General features: G+C 39.9%; 1 protein-coding gene across 1 annotated transcript in view; it reads left to right on the forward strand.

The window, feature by feature from the left end:
* LOC149221698 (Polyketide synthase, enoylreductase family protein) overlaps positions 1–17,262 on the forward strand; it is a 374,456-nt gene that overhangs the window by 44,381 nt on the left and 312,813 nt on the right. Inside the window, exon 3 of the mRNA XM_089385195.1 lies at positions 6,894–6,991. Coding sequence (XP_089241321.1) covers positions 6,894–6,991 — 98 coding nt within the window. The remainder of the gene's footprint in view (positions 1–6,893; positions 6,992–17,262) is intronic.

Genomic DNA, 17,262 nt, shown 5'->3' on the forward strand with positions numbered 1-17,262 from the left:
TGTCCATCTTGTCCTTGGTCTTAAAATTTCTTAGCAAGATAGTTGACTCCACAAAGCACTGATATCAATTGTCTAAATCGAATCATTTAAGTCTTGCTAGATCTAAACAAGTACTTGGTTGTTTAACTGTGTCTCCCGAACTGGTTGGTTCCCAATTAGTTCTCTTTCATTCCATTTTTGTAGGGTCTACCCCCGTTAGTCTGCTATTTGGAGACAACTTAAGCAGAGAGATTGGGGATCAGGGTGAAAACCCCCGATCTAAGCCGTTGTCACAGTGCCTAGACATTCTGTGAGACAACAGGTGTCACCCACAAATGGTAGGTAACTGGTCCCACATCACGACGTTATATCAGTGTTGAAAATATCGGTATCGGCAAAATATCGGCGAGGGTCCGTAAAACATCTTATCGACAATATCGGCAAATATCGGCAAGCATAAAAAATATTTTTTTCAAATTTTTAAACATAGCTGATATTTTCAAAATATCGTGATATTTTGCCGATATTTTCCGATATTTTGAAAATATCGCGATATTTTCTTGGCGATATATCATTTTGCCAAAAATATCATGATATTTTCGAAGATCGCCGTTATATACATCACTACCCTCCGTTCATTATAACCCCTTTTCACATTTTTCCCATCCGGGTCCACATTTGTCCACTGGGCCCACCAAGAGTTAGCCTCCCCCTCCCCTTGTCCACACTTTGGGTCGGGCCTGGAACAATGCCCCAGAGGTTGATGCAACTAAAAAAGAAAATAAAACGCGTAATTTGGCCACTCTCAATAGGAAATGTACCATAAAATGCAAAAGATGGTCGGGGCATACAAATTTAGCACATGGACAAAAGCCAACATGAGCTGTACCCCTATCATCATCACCATCACCCTGGTTACCTTGGCCCCTATATTGCCCCCCTGTATCACTAAGGAACCCATGATTGTCCTAACCTCTAGTGGGTGATGAACTGCCTAACCTCAAAGGGTGTATTCATTGCTATATCATTCGCATCATGCTCTCATCCCCTGGAGCCCCAAGTAGGTGTAAAATAAAAATCAATAAAAGACAAGGAATATGAAGAAGGGTGGAAAAACAAAGGCCGAGGTAACTCATGTACCACGATTTCTCCCTCCTACATCTATGCATCCAAGTGTGGGCCCCCCTCATCATAGCTGCCCTTATACCATGGCATGTGGCTTGGAGCCTTCCCATGATGCCCCATTATGTTCCATCATTATATCACATGACACCTACCATATGATGGATGTAGCATGGACCTGTCACTCCCTTGGAGGTTGAAACCACTTAGTAGGGTCCTTGATTAACCTCCTTCTTGAACTTGGAGACACCTGTACACTCTAAAGCCCATTATATTATGGAAGGGCATGCCACTATGAAATGCCCACTTGGTTCCATTACTTGTAAGCTCATTTGCTCAATTACACTAATGATTTGTTGTACTGGAAGGTGAGGAGACACATTGGATCTTATGAGGGATTGCAGGTGGGTTTTCATCTTGGGGTTTGGTCTCTCTATACGGGTTCCAAGCCCTCCAGAGGCTCATATTGGCATTTATAGGGTGTGCGTTGAGAGCCATGGGCCTCCACTATAACAAAGAGCAGATAGCCATGCCATGGTATCCTTCAACACCATTCGTTGCTCACTCGTGTCCCACTTATTTGATGATGATGATGCCCCTGGACCACCTTGTCCAGCCGGCTACACTCTTGCAACACACACTTGGCAGTGGATCCAGGGCGCAGATGGGGTTGTGTCTCACGATGGGAGACAAAGGGAGGGCTTGCATCATTGTTATAGCCCTAGCAGATGGGATACATGCTTGTTTGATTTAGTTGGAGACCCATGAGGATGATTTTGTGCCCCCATAGCCAGTTAAGGGCACCACAGGTTATTTGCTTGGAGATCAAGGGGCCATCCCCTTTATCACTATTTTTGGAGCCCTTCTATTCATTTTGGCACATGTTGGACTTCATTTGGCCGTCCAACGACCCTCTTAGCTACTTATCTATCATTTTGACCCTATTGAAAGGCCAATTATTCTTATTGTGGAGCTATTTGGTGGGCTTGTCACCAAAATGATGTTATTTTGCACGTTATTTTTGTTGTAGGGGCACTATTAGGCATAATTAGGCCATTTGAATCCCTTGGTGGATCATATAATATAAGAGAGGTTCATTTGATCTCTCATCAGCACTTGAACTTGGATTAGCTCTCTTGAAGATAATTTCACACTTTTTTGGTTGTCTATTGGAGATCTCTTGATGCATTTCGACATTTTTGGAGCTGAAATTTTCATTCTCTTGGAGCCATATTCTTGATCTTGGATTTGGATATATCTCTTGTTACCTTGTAAGTAAATTTTGTTAAGGAATTTTTTCTTATGAAATAATGTCTGATGTGTGGTAATTATGCAACTAGCTCTTGTTTTTTCATGCCCTAATCATTGAATATCATTGCAAAAGAATGTTAGAATGCAAATTTGTGCATGTTACTCATTGATAACAAGTAGATGAATGTTCCTAGTGGAGTAGAACTTGTTTTCTTTCCATGAAAGTCCATAAATATTGGGTTGAAAAATGCAGAGAGTGCTTTCTAGGGCATCATTTTCTAGCCTCTTTGAAGTCGATTTTGGCCAAATTTCGAAGCACATAGACTCCATAGCCCAAGAACAAGGCATTGATCCGAGTGAATTTGGTGATCAACCCTTCTTCCCTTCTCTTTTTCCCCTCCAAAGTTTTTGGTCTCCAAACCTAGACGACCTAACTAGGGCTTCCTGCAAAATTCATTGGAGGGATCATTTTTCGAATCCGCTTGGATAGGCTTCTACGCTGGTGTCTCCTCTAGTGATCCTCCAGGTTTCATGCAATTCCCATGGTTCAGTTTTGAGAAATCTCAAGCCCTAGCTCCAACTTTGAAGCTTATCTTGAAATTTTAGGTGTGTTGGCTTTCTTGAGGGTTTTGGCACATAGTATTCGGTGGAATAAATAATTCAAACCCTTTCTTTCATCCCACCTTGACCTATAGAGCACTTTGGAGAGTCTACTCCCACGATTACACATAAACCCTAGGTCTTGTGTGGTCCCACTCTAGGTTTCTCAAGAATATCAAAGGTTTATTTTAAGGCATAAAAGCACCATTCAAAAGCTTCTTGAGTAGTCTTAATCATCTTTGAGCCCTGACCTTAGGTTTCTTTGTCATAATTGGATATCATAAACCTGTTGACAGTGCTAGACCTGCCAACATTCAGGGGATCTCCTCGATATGAAGTCCCAACTAGACCTCACATCGTTTGGTGTAGGAGTCCCATCCGATATGATGGCCTAGTTGCCATTATCTTAAAGATATGCCTTAGCTCTTGCTTTTCAGCACGTGAAAGTGGTTTATTTTGTCTTCAAACAACGAGGTTCGCGTGCTTGGCAAGTGCTTAGTGTCACTTGTGTCAAAGTTCTTTCGCTGCAGAGGGAGAGGGTGGAAGTGAGTCTCAGGTTGAAAGAGAATAGTCCCAACTCTGCTAGAGACACACAACACAACAGGACATGCGCAACTTCCGGCGGAGTAGTCCACACGGATGTGGCAGTCATAAACACAAAATGAACAGATAGCATGCACAACGCTCAACGAAATAGTCCATATGAGTGCGGCGAGCGTTATAACAAGTTTACACTAATTAATCTGTCAAGTGTCCGGTGGGATAGCCCACACGGTGGAGACAGTGTTAGCAACTGATACAACACATTTCCAACAACATATGTACTAAAACAACCGAAATAGTTCAACTGTCTTAATACAAATTAAAGCAACATGCGTTACAAGCGTCCAAAGAATAGCCTTACAAACAGATATAATACATCTGTGAAAACGTGCTGGCCTGTTAATAGGCTTCTGAATTAAGCGAAAGTTCCAAGACACATCCGTACACCATTACATCACTAACCCCGATAGCGGGGCATTGGAGCCACTGCTCACTCCTCAAAGAAAAGATTACAGACTCTCAAGGCTATGTGGGAGGAGCCAAGGTGAAAAAGTCTTTGGCATGTACAAATGAGGGGTATATATAGCCAAGGGTGAAACTGACCCTTGTGACTATTCGACATCCCTCATGACTGTTTGACTTACATGACTCTTCAACTTTACATGACTCCTCAACTTTACATGTGAGTCTCTTGGACTTCCACGTTACATTACATTGATTACAACAGTATGGCCCACAATAGTGATGTGGTCAAGATGACTCATGACATGACTTGACACGACAGAGCTGGTATGTTCATGCTGCTGGCAGTGTCCATGTCGAGCTGCAGTGTTGCTAAGTGATGAGTGTGCTCTTGGTGTATCATAGCTTCACCTCCGCTGGATTGACCCAAAGTGGTTTATCTTTTATCGCCTAGCTTCCCCACCGCTAGATCTTTGATTTAGAGTGTAAGGCACTCTTAGGTGGTTGATTTCAAGGGGCATTGTTGTTTTCTTCTGCATTCTTTTGTAGATTTTATGGTCGGCAATCACAAGACAACATGCAGTTTAACTAAAGAACCCCTCTAACCAAAGGTTTAAACACATAAATAATCATATATTCGGTTAGTATATTTTTTGTACTCTGCCATTTGCATGTCATATATCTTCACATTTGAGTGTCATACTTTGCTGGTTTAGGGTTATTTATTGTAGATTTTATATAGTAAACCAGTAAGGAAGCGATAATTAACTCCTCCACTTCACCCAAGATCCCATAGAAAAGCATTGATCATTCTTTTATTGGTGAAGTCTTAATTATGTAAACCCTCCCATAGCCTTTTTGGAGAGAGTTGGGCTTAAAGAGTGGGGATTTGGTTCGAGGTGACATTGGGCCCTCATCTTGTATGTGCCAATCATAGAAGGGTGCATGGACCTTGGCAATTTTGCTAATTTGATGGGTAACACTTCCGTTTGTGGTTGTATCTCAACACCATTCTTCTTATTATGTTCATAATTCCCTTGGGATCTCCATACATTTTTTAGGGAGATCCTTTAATAGAAATGTTTGTAATTTTTTTATTTCTTATTTTTAATCATGGATTTGTAGTTCTTCCTTGATGAATTTTTGTATTTATTCCTTGGCATGTTGCATTTCTTCCTTGTTTTCCTTCATCCTTTGTTCCATATGTGACATCTGACTTTCTGACTTGGATACCCAGTGTTGAACATCTTTTATTTTCTTCATGTGTCATGGATGAGCTTTCTAGAGGTTTAAGTGGTGAAGTAACTTTTGAAGCACGCTTAGGAGCCATGTGAGTAAATAATAATGCTCATCTTTTTCCTCTTTATCACAAATTTTGGATCACCAAAAATAGATCTTTCAATAAAAAATAATGCTGGTTGTAAGTTACGTACCTTTCAAAACCTTAGTTCGTAGACTATCTGGATGGTTGACGTTGTTCTGATATATCTTTGAAATTTGAGCCCTTTTGAATCCGAAATTTTGGCCTACAATATTCTCTACAATTCCACAAGTCTGACCAAAATTTGATGTGCCAAGTGAAAGTTATAGTAACTTTCTCAAAACTTGTTGATTTTTGGCCTCTTCCGAAGAGAAAACTTGTATAACATGTCACATGTTCAATTTTAAAAATACGATTATGAACTTTTTACCTAAGTTACCTCAGTATGTCTCCTTAGATCCTTGAGAATTTCAGTCTGAAATTTCTTTGGAGAATGTTACAGTCATAATTGTAAGATCACTCATTTAAAATTGATTTTAGGACTATTCACAAACCTTAACTTCCAAAAGGTGTATCTCCAAATCTGTAGCGAACCATGCATCTGAAAAATGATAAAAGCCAATAATTACAGTCAATTTTGAGGGGGAAACTTCGTTTCATAATGAATACAATGTATGAGACAAGATGTGGTGATCCTAAGACTAGGTCTCCTTGATATATATAATATATATATAGGAGACAAGGTTTACCATTATAATGAAAGGGTACAACGAAAGGTTTTGACCTAAATAACAATATAACATTAGAAATGTAATAACTCAATATCTAGGGCTTAATAAGAGACTTTTGGGTTAACATGGGGTTGTCTAGGGCTTAATTGACATTGCCGTTGATTACTTTTTGGTTGTTGGCATTATACTTAAAGTCCAAACAAGTGTTATTGTAGATTAGGATAGAGTCATAATTAATTAGTTGGCAGTTGCTTCCAACCATTGAGTATTGGTAGCCTCTGAAGATTATAATGTGGTGACTTATGGAGATTATAAAGATGTCCCACTTTTCAAATTGGGGGCTTATCACATGTGTGGGGCATTATACCTCTCATTCTTGTGAGTGCCCTGGACTTTAACCGAGTTGTGTATGACGTTAAGAAGAATGTTACTTTTTACACTTCTTATTCTTGTGATCACCCTGGACTGTTACCTAAATGTATATGACATTAAGAAGAATGTTACTTTATTTTCTTTCATAGATGATGCTGTATACGATCTCTGGTTTATTTTACTCCCGTGACCATGTGGCCCTGAATAATCTGTCTCCATGTATCTCTTTTTAAATTGCAATGACAGGAAAATATTTGTTAATTGGAGTTGAAGAGCTGCTTTATGCTCGTCCTTAAGTACTGGTGTTTTTAAACATAAAGCCTGGTTGAAAATGCTTTGACTGTGCCTTACATTTAGGTTTTTGGTCATGACTATGAAACTCAAAAGAAAAGTATGTAAATTCTTCCTCTTTCGAAAACCATAGTTTGTTATCTAGCATGGAAGTGTGACACATGAAAAGATATCCAGAGGAATGCTATGGTTTTGTTGCAAATCACTGGCTCCCTGTTTTTGCTTTATTAACACTGTTTTTGCTTTAATAACAAGATTCAATTGCATTTCAATGATTGCAGGCTGGTTGATCTCCCTCCAGTTGATCTTAAGGAAAATGATGTTTGTGTAAAAATGCTTGCAGCTCCCATAAACCCATCAGACATCAATAGAATAGAAGGTTGTATCAACACTAAGCTCTACTGATTAAAACATTGGGATGTGTTCCTCATGTGGTACATTTGTTGATGGTTTCATTCTGCATTGCATGGAGTATGGTCCTCTGGTTTTGTTTTTCCTATATCTGTATTTCTTTTATGAATAATGTTCTTTGTCCAGATGTTGTAAGAATGTTGAATCATGCCTTTTCATCTCTACTGTGTTTACACCTACATTTGCTGACTTTATTTCAATCACATATGACTGGACACATGTTATATTCGCTGAAATGAAATTTGCTACTTTGGATGATCTGTGAAAATTTCTAAACTGAAATTCTACTGCAGCAACTGATGTATTTCACCTACTTATTCTTCACAATAAGTTATTTACGAAATCCCTTCAATAAATATTAAAATAAATTTCACTGCAGTTATCACAATAATTACACAGAGAAAAATACATGCACAAGAACCAATCACATCAAAACAGTGGTTTTTGGACAATTGTCCCCGGAAAATCCCAATGCGGGAAAACCGGTGTAGCAGATGAGGGTTTTATTAATCTTCAGCAACAATCGCTTTTACAAAGAATGATTTTATAGAGAATTGAAAGAAAACACTCGAGACTTTCCCTTTGAAACTTTTTGACACTTTGGAGACCCTTCTTCCACCCCTGCGTCACCTCTGCGTCACTCTGCATGGCTCAGCGTGGCTCTGAGTGGCTCTGCGTCAGCCTGCGTGAGGGCTACATCTCTTCTTTGGATTGCGTCTCTCTCTGCGTTGTCTCTCACTGTCCCTGCGTCACCTCCTCCTCAATCACTGACTGTTGCTGATGCCCTCCTCTACCTCCACCCTGCAACTCTCCCTCTGAAATCAATCTCTTTCACTTGAGAATCGATTTTCCTTGAGATACTGAGTATTTGCCTATGTGTCTCCAAATGATCCTCAAGTCTTCTCTTATACTTTCCATGTTGATGAATCAACGACCGAGATTAAGTCTCTAATCAACGGCTAAGATCAAAACAGACTTGATCCTCGTCTCTTAGAAGCTTCTCACCCTTATCTTTGTTAATACTCATTAATATTTTTATTTTCCTAAGTTTAGACTTAGGAACTTGTTGTCGCACAGATTGACACGACAACGCTCAGACTGGGGGCTGTCACTCTGATCCCCGATCTCTCCGTTTAAGCCTGTCTCCCGCGGCTAAGGGGGGTAGACCCTATGAGGTGATGAAAACCAACTGTGGATCAGTTGGGTTGGGAGACACGAAGAAACAAGCACTAAATTGATTTTGTTAAGTTTAATAAACCAGTGCCTTATGGAGTTATGATTAAATGATTAGATGTTGCAGAAATATGAACCATGTAAAACAAACATTTATCATCAAATAACCCGAGCGCTGTAAGATTTTCAACAAATACACAACGCCTTAAAGATGATCCAGCAATTAAACTTAAAGGAAAATTAAATGCTTTAAATGATCATAAAATTTAGATGTTGAATCAGTTACCACTTTCACACAGCTAACTTCAAGATAAACATTAAGTGCGTTTTATTTTTTTATTTTTTATTTTTTTAATCAAGCTTTTTTCAATTTTTTTTTTTATTTTTATATTTTTATTATTATTATTATTATTTTTTTTATATTTTTATTTATTTTTATTTTTATTTTTATTTTCTAAAAATAAAACAAACTAAAATCTTAATAAAAATAAAACTTAAAACTATTCTAAATTAAACTAAACTAAATAAAACTTAAAATTATTAAAATCTATTCCTAAAATCAAACAAATCTAAACAAAATATGATTTTTTATTTTTTATTTTATATATATATTTTTTATTTTTATGATTTTTTTATTTTATTTTTATAAAACAAAACTTAAAATTAAAAAACTAAACTAAAACTAAAGTTAAAGTTTTAAATCTAAAAATTAAACAAAATATAAAACTAAACTAATAGCTAAAACCTAACCATGCTAACTATATCAAAAAATAAAAAATCGATTTTTTATTTTTTTATGTTAACAACACATTTCTTAACAAATGACACGCTAAAAAATCGAATGAAAATTAACTAAAAATTATCCTAACTCTAAATGAAATAAACCAAATGAAAATCAAATATAATTATACATACGCCTATCTAAAACCTAGCTGCATCGAAATATTTTTTGTGCTTGTGATTTTGCAGGTACGCAGGTCGACGGCGGGGACGAGGACTTGCAGCGAGAGGATGGAGAGGATCCGTAGGTAGCTGAGGGAGATGCGGATAGCCACAGCGAAGAGGGAAAAGTGCTGCACGGCAGTATGCAGGCTTGGACGAGAGGAGACCACGCAGGGAGGCTCCAAGACGGCAGGGATATGGACAGCGTGGAGATCTTTTGCGTGTAGCAGCGTCGCTGAGATGGCCGCGGAAGAAAATCGACGCGAGGAGAAAGGACGCATGAGCAACAATATTGTCTGCAGGTTTGGCGGGGCGTGAAGGAGGATGCAATGGCAGTGTATGTCTTGTAGGCTATGAGGTCGATGCTGCATGAAAGAGGGGCAAGGGAGCAGATACTTCCAATGGTGGAAAAAAAAAAAAACGTAAACGCAGAAGCTGGACAGGGAAACACAACAATGGCACCGTGAAGAGGGTTTCAAAGGCTGCGTGGAGATGAGGGCTGCGAAGTGAAAACGTGGAGAAACCGTTTTGATAAGGAGGGACTGCAAACATCGATGGAGGAAGGGCGGATCTGAGGAGCGAAAAGCTGCTGTGTGGAGGGGATTCGAGACTGTGTGGAGGAAGAACGTTTGGAGCAATGGCAGCAACGGAAAGAATGAAAAATACGTGGGATAAAATGCCGCTTTGATCTGGTGTTTGCAGGAGGCAGCCACTTGTTTGCAGGCTCTGGTAGCAATTGAGGGATGGTAGCACGTAGAGGACAGGGTATGGGAGCCACGGGTAAAATCGGATTGCCCACAGAAAAATTCGAAATTTTTCCTGTAATAAAAATGAAACCTGTAGACAACAAATCTGAAGAAACTGATCAGAAAACAAATGGCCGGAAAACCCTTTTAAAATTTAGCAGGACTCTTGAAATTTTGGATCAGCTGCTTCAGATTGTGAAAACCCCACAAAATTTTTAAAATCTGTACCTGCAACCTGTAAAAACAAAAAAAATCAGAAGTAAAAAGTGCCAAAAATAAACTGAAAAACCTTAAAACCAGCTAAACAATTTACAGTATTTACAGATTAACGACTCTTAAACAGCCAAATGTGTCAATAATCACAGTAATATTATCAGAGTATAAGTTTAATGTAAAACGCTTCAGAAAACCCTGCATGCATTCATAAAAAATTTCGAATGATTAGCCCGGGATCAAGAACTGGCTGGGCTCTTTCAGCAAACACCATCCGGGAGTTGGCTGGTTCAGCCGAGAACTTCCCCTAACGCCTGGTAATCTGGAAAAATGATTTCCTGCACAGCGTAAGATCAACCATTTACATAGAGGGAGAAAACAATAGTGAAACCCCGATCAAATGGAGATACCTGCCACTATATTTCAGAATCTAAACTATTGTTCAAACCCCAAAGATCAGACAAGATATTTGTGCCTAGATCAATCTTCATTAAGCTATCATCAATGGCTGAAAATAAAATTATGCAGAAAAAATAGAACAATCTTACAACATTTTCAGAAGAGTAACACCAGCAAGATTTTTAACCCCAAAGTCTTCTTTATTGCACAAAAAAAATGACTACAAGAGAGCTTTCTTTAGCACCAGACTCTCAGATCAAATCTGATCTCAAATGACCCCTAGCACCCTATTTAAAGGAAAAATTCCCAACGGCTAGTTCGAGTGATCCACGTCAAAATGATCTCGACTGTCGATGAGGATCAAGACATCTCTTAATCTCATCCGTCGAATTTTTTAATGTATTAAAAATTGAAACCCTGCATTTATTTACTCAAAAATATTATTATTTTATTATTTTTAGGTTTTTACTTTATTTTATTATTTTTATTTATTTATTTTTATATATATTTTTTTATAAATTTTATTATTTTATTATTTTTTAGTTATTTTTTTTATTTTTTATTTTTTAATTTATTTTTAAATGGATCCTCGAACTTAGCCTTTGGAAAAATCGCCTAGGACCTATGAGGGGATTAAAACATTTCCTAACCCTCAAGACACTTTACATCATGACTTTTACAACTTTACATCTCAAGGGGGAGAACCCATTTGACATAGACCCTCATAAACCACCCAGTGCTGCGACACAACTATAATCTAGCAGATTAACACACTAGGATTCTCCTAAGATTCTAATGACAAAATCCATTCCGGCTTTGGGGTTAGGCTGAAGGAAAACTCTGCCGATCATAGATCGGTGAGACAAAAAACCTTCCGGAACGTAGATTATCACTAGGAAATTAGGTCCACCTAGGCAATTTACATACATGACTCATATCTGCTAAGATTATTTACAATTCACACATGCAGACTGGGTTTACAACATAATATGATCAAGTCGATGATGACTGTCGAATGGCATGGACATGTCGATCAAGCGCTATCCCTTTTGCGAAAAAGGGGGTGTACTGCTATGGGAAGTTGACACGTAGTGGTCAACAGAACCCATTAAAAATATTAATTATTTTAATAACTCTTCATCCGGGTGGAAATCCTCAAAACGATTTCTGGGTCTTGGAGATCTCATGTGCCTTAGCCTCTCCTCCAAATTTCAAGGATAGAGCACATCCGATGCTACCAAAAATCAACACTCCCTCTTAGCGAGAAATGTGCTCTAGCAATGCTTCACCATAGAAACATCACACTGATCTTCCGCATCGGTACCTGTGTTGAGGCTTGGCCTGTTGCCTCACATCCCCTGCACTGCTGCTTCCTATACTGCTGCCTATGACACTGCCACTGCTACATCTGTACTGCAACTCCCTCTCAACATGCTGCATCATGCTGCCCATAGCACTGCCACTACTAACTACTGCACTGCAACTCCTGACACTTATCCATTTCTGCTACTGAAATGGATTCTTCACCATACCCATCTTCTCCCTGAAATAAACAAACTTTGTTCTTCCTAGAGCCTTGGTGAGGATGTCTGCCACCTGTTTTTCTGTAGGAGTGTACCTCAATTGTACTGCTCCTCGTTGGACATAGTCTCTAACAAAGTGACACCTGATATCAATGTGCTTCGACCGATCATGAAATACTGGATTCTCAGAGAGCTTGATGCAACTTTGATTATCACACAAAATCCTGGTTGCTTCCATCCTTCTCCTGAATAGATTCACAAGCAATTTCCTAAATCATATGGATTTGCACGAAGCTGTGCTAGTTGCCATATATTCTGCTTTAGTTGAGCTCAGAGCCACGAATTTCTGTTTCCTACTGCACCCGGAGGTCATTCCTGATCCAATGTTGAAAGAATACCCAGTTGTATTTTTCCGATCTACTGAACTTCTAGCCCAATCTGCGTCAGTGAACCCACTCAACCTGATGTCATTGCCTTGGGTGTACAATAGTCCATGCTTGACTGTTCCTTGTATATACTTGAGAACATGTTTGGCTGCTGCCTAGTGCGCCCTCTTGGGTTCCACCATGAACTGACTGAGGGTGTTGACAACGTAACAAATGTTTGGCCTGGTATTGACCAGATACATCAGGGACCCTATGAACTGCCTGTACAAGGTGGGATCAACATCTTTATCTTCTGATACATCAATCTTCTTCCAGTTGTTGATCATTGGAGCAGCCATAGGTCTACAGTCCTGCATCCTAAATCTTCAAGATCTCTGTAGCATATCTCCCTTGTCCAAGGAAGATCTCACCCTTCTGCTGCCAAACTTCCAACCCCAGGAAATAATGCATCTGTCCCAAATCCTTCATGTCGAATTCTATGGCTAGGTTCTTCTTGTAGTCTTTGAGGAGCTTGGATGATCCTGTTAGGAAAAGATCATTTGCATATAACACTAGGATTAGAGGCTCATTCTCTACGACAAGATAGTAGAGATTAGGGTCTGCGTCACTCTTGACGAACCCCATCTTCTGCAAGTAGCCATCAATTCGACTGTACCATGCTCTAGGTGCCTGTTTAAACCCATACAAGGCTTTCTTTAATTTGCATACAGGAGATTTCTTCTCATGTGTCTCAAAACCCTCTGGTTGTTCAATGTATACTTCCTCTTCTATTACCTCGTTCAAGAATGTCGTCTTAACATCCATCTGGTGAATCTCCCACTCCATCTGTGCTGCAAGAGATATCACGGTTCTAATGGAAGTATACCTGGCTACTGGGGCGAAGGTTGCTTCATAGTCCATCCCTTCCTTCTGAGCATACCCCTTAGCCACAAACCTGGCTTTGTATTTCTCTACACTACCGTCTGCAACATATTTGACCTTGTAGATCCATCTCGATCCTACCACTGACTTGTCCTGCGGCCTAGGTACCACTTCCCAAACATCATTGACCATTATAGAACAGTGTTCCTCCACCATAGCATCTACCCATACTTCATGCTGAATGACCTCCTGAAAACTAAAAGGTTCCCCAACCTGAGCTACTAGGGCCTGGTATCTGTCTGGCTGTCTTCGCTCCCTTTTATTATTCCTGGGTGCACCAATGAAGTCCTCTGCATCCCGTAAAATGTGTCGAAGTTCCCGACTCGTTCTTCCACTGGTAGTGGGCACATCTATCAGCTCTTCCTCTTCTTGAGATTCCTCCTGTTCTGAAGCTTTGTCTTCAGGAGAATTTATGGTACTAGTTTCTACTGGTCAAAGTGGTTGGACCAACGGATCATCTTTTAACTGCTCCTCGGAAGGTATTTCTCGGGATTTCCTGAAAGCATGGTCCTCCATGAACTTTACATCCCACCAACTACTACCTTCCTACTCCTTGGAAGATAGACTCCATATGCCTTAGCATTCTCGCTATATCCCACAAGATATCCTTTCTTCGGGTACACGACAATACGCTAAACTCCCAAATATCCTGAAATGACTGACTTCAGGTGTCTTCCCGATGAAGACCCTTTTTGGAGTGATTTTGCTCAATGCCCTATGTGGAGTCTTGTTCTGGACATAAAATGCCGTGCTGCATGCTTCTGCCCACAGGTATTCAGGCATATCCTGATCATACAACATAGCCCTAGCTACTTCCACATTAGTCTTGTTTTTCCTTTCTGCTACCCCATTCTGCTCCGGATTGTAGAGAGTTGTTCACTCTCTTCTGATGCCTTCCTTAGCGCAAAAATCAGTGAAGTCCTTGTCAACATACTCTCCACCATTGTTTGAGTGCAACACTTTTATCTTCTTTCCTGTCAGATTCTCCACTAGAGCCTTGAACTCTTTGAATCGACCAAAAATTTCATCCTTGGTTTTCAGAAAGTAGATCCAAGTCTTCCTGGAATGGTCATCGATGAAGGTGATGAAGTATTCAGCACCACTAAGAGCTTTTGTGGAGATCGGTCTGCAGATGTCTGAGTGTATCAATCCCAGCACACTCTTAGCTCTATTGTTACTTCTGGAAAATGCTGCTTTGGCATACTTGCTCGGAGCGCACCCTCTGCACTCATCATCTCGTTCAGTACTTAGTTCTGGAACCCCTAATACTGTTTTCCTGAGAAATCTCAGAGCCCCTTGGTGTAAGTGTCCCATCCTCCTATGCCATAATTCATTCAAATCTTTGTCTCCATTGCTGCCTATCAGTGCCATTAGTGATTCTAGCTGTAATCTGTACAACTTGTTACTTTTGATTCCAATCTGGGCCTTCCTTTTCCAACTCGGGTGTTTGACATATACTTTCTCCTCAATGAAGAAAATGTCATAGCCCTTGTTTTGAAGTTGAGATACGGAGAGTAAGTTCATCCCCAATCCTGGCACATGTAGCACATTGGTTGCTCAAAGTCGCTCTCCTGCTTCGGTTTGAAAGACTACAGTACCTCTTCCTATTGGGGTACACTTCGCCTTATTTCCCATGGTGATATGAAAATTCATCCTTTCTTCCTGATAATCTGAAAAACATTCTCGAATTCTGTCATATGCCAGGGAGCTCCACTGTCTATATACCAAACCTCAGAGGAGGCAGAGCTTGCTAGGCAAGCGACTTCTTCTTCCAATCTGGAAGCTAACATAGAATAATCGTGATCCACGTCCCTTGTGCATTCTTCTGGAAATCTGCGCGAGTCCCTTTGAGTTGATGCCTCTGGATCATGCTCTTGACCCATAGTCGATTCTTCTCTCCTGTTGCCGGATCTTTGCTCTGATACCATGCGAAAATTTCTAAATTGAAATTCTACTGCAGCAACTGATTTATTTCACCTACTTATTCTTCACAATAAGTTATTTATGAAATCCCTTCAGCAAATATTAAAATAAAGTCTATTGCAGTTATCAAAATAATTACACAGAGAAAAATACATGCACAAGAACCAATCACATCAACACAGTGGTTTTTTGACAATTGTCCCCGGAAAAAACCAATGTGGGAAAACTGGTGCAGTAGATGAGGGTTTTATTAATCTTCAGCAACAATCGCTTTTACAAGGAATGATTTTACAGAGAACTGAAAGAAAACACCTGAGACTTTCCCTTTGAAACTTTCTGACACTTTGGAGACCCTTCTTCCACTCCTGCGTCACCTCTGCGTCACTCTGCGTGGCTTAGCATGGCTCTGAGTGGCTCTGCGTCCCTCTGCGTCAGTTTGTGTGAGGGCTACGTCTCTCCTCTGTAATGCGTCTCTATCTGCACTGTCTCTCACTGTCTATGCGTCACTCCTCCTCAGTCACTGACTTCTGCTGATGCCCTCCTCTACCTCCACCCTGCAACTCTCCCTCTGAAATTGATCTTCTTCACTTGAGAATCGATTTTCCTTGAGATACTGAGTATCTGCGGGTGTGTCTCCAAATGATCCTCAAGTCTTCTCTTATACTTTTCTTGTTGATGAATCAACTACCGAGATTAAGTCTCTAATCAATGGCTAAGATTAAAACATACTTGATCCTTGTCTCTTAGAAGCTTCTCACCCTTATCTTTATAAATACCCATTAATATTTTTATTTTCCTAAGTTTAGACTTAGGAACCCATTAAAAATATTAATTATTTTAATAATTCCTCATCCGGGTGGAATTTCTCAAAACGATTTCTAGGTCTTGGAGATCTCATGTGCCTTAGCCTCTCCTCCAAATTTCAAGGCTAGAGCACATCTGATGCTACCAAAAATCAACATGATCATTTCTCTACTTCTTCTTGGGCATGACAAATATTAGCAAAAGGGCATACCTTCCAGTGAGACAAAAACTATGATACGGTATAAAATGGTTTCTCCTACTTGAAAATTATGTATCTTGTCAAAAGGTGGTATTTCATGCTACTAATCTGCACTTAAGTACAGCATGACAACTGCTTCATTTCCATAAAATAAAATTGTAACATGCTTTAAAAACCAAGAATATGGAATTTAGTATAGCCGTGGTTTCTAAATATCAACTTCAAAGCCTTCTAGTAAGTATGCTTCTGAACTTGCGATAGAATGCTCTATAATGGAATGTGTTACCAACCAAAAGTAGGTACCCCTAGGAGAACTTTTTCTCCTAATTATCTTCTTCCAGCTGGCAGCTGACAGCCCCTGACAACGACCTTGTAGCCAATGTGATGTGCCATTTCATCTTCGCCACCTTCATTAGCCATATGTTTCCTCGCCCATTTGTCAAGGGAACATGTTAGCAGGCGGGCAATCCGATCCAAAAGGTATGTTATTCATTGTGCAATTGGGTGCTATGCTTGTTTTTCATATGGGCATTTGGCATGGATAATTGGGTGACTTGGAAGAAGGAAGGGTTTTGATCGTGGTTTTGTTCCTTTACCTTAAATGGGGGGTTAATCTTCAATTCTAGTCCAGTGGGATCTCCCCTAATGGCCCATGGCTTTAAGAAGGGCACTACTTGGGAAACCCTGATTGAGATAGCGTGGTATCGTTTCCCCATTCCATACTTATCACTTCCCTCCGCATATTATGAGCTCTATACTCCATCTCATATCTCCGGGTCCACATGACCATGGGTCCACTGGGTTCTAGCACGCCCCCTCCCCTTGTTCACATGTCTGGGTCGGGCATGGAAACTTTGCCTCAAGACATTGACGCAACTAAAAGAAAAGTAAAAAGCATATCATGGCCACAAGAAAGAAACAAAAGAAAAGAAGATTATAAAATGTAAAAGATGGCCGGGACATTAATACTAGCACGTGGGCAAAGGCCAAGCATGAGCCCTACCCCTTAT

Source organism: Pinus tabuliformis, chromosome Q (assembly GCF_031772625.1).
Source record: "Pinus tabuliformis cultivar Carrire ecotype Pingquan chromosome Q, CPIR1, whole genome shotgun sequence".
Lineage (NCBI taxonomy): Eukaryota > Viridiplantae > Streptophyta > Pinopsida > Pinales > Pinaceae > Pinus > Pinus tabuliformis.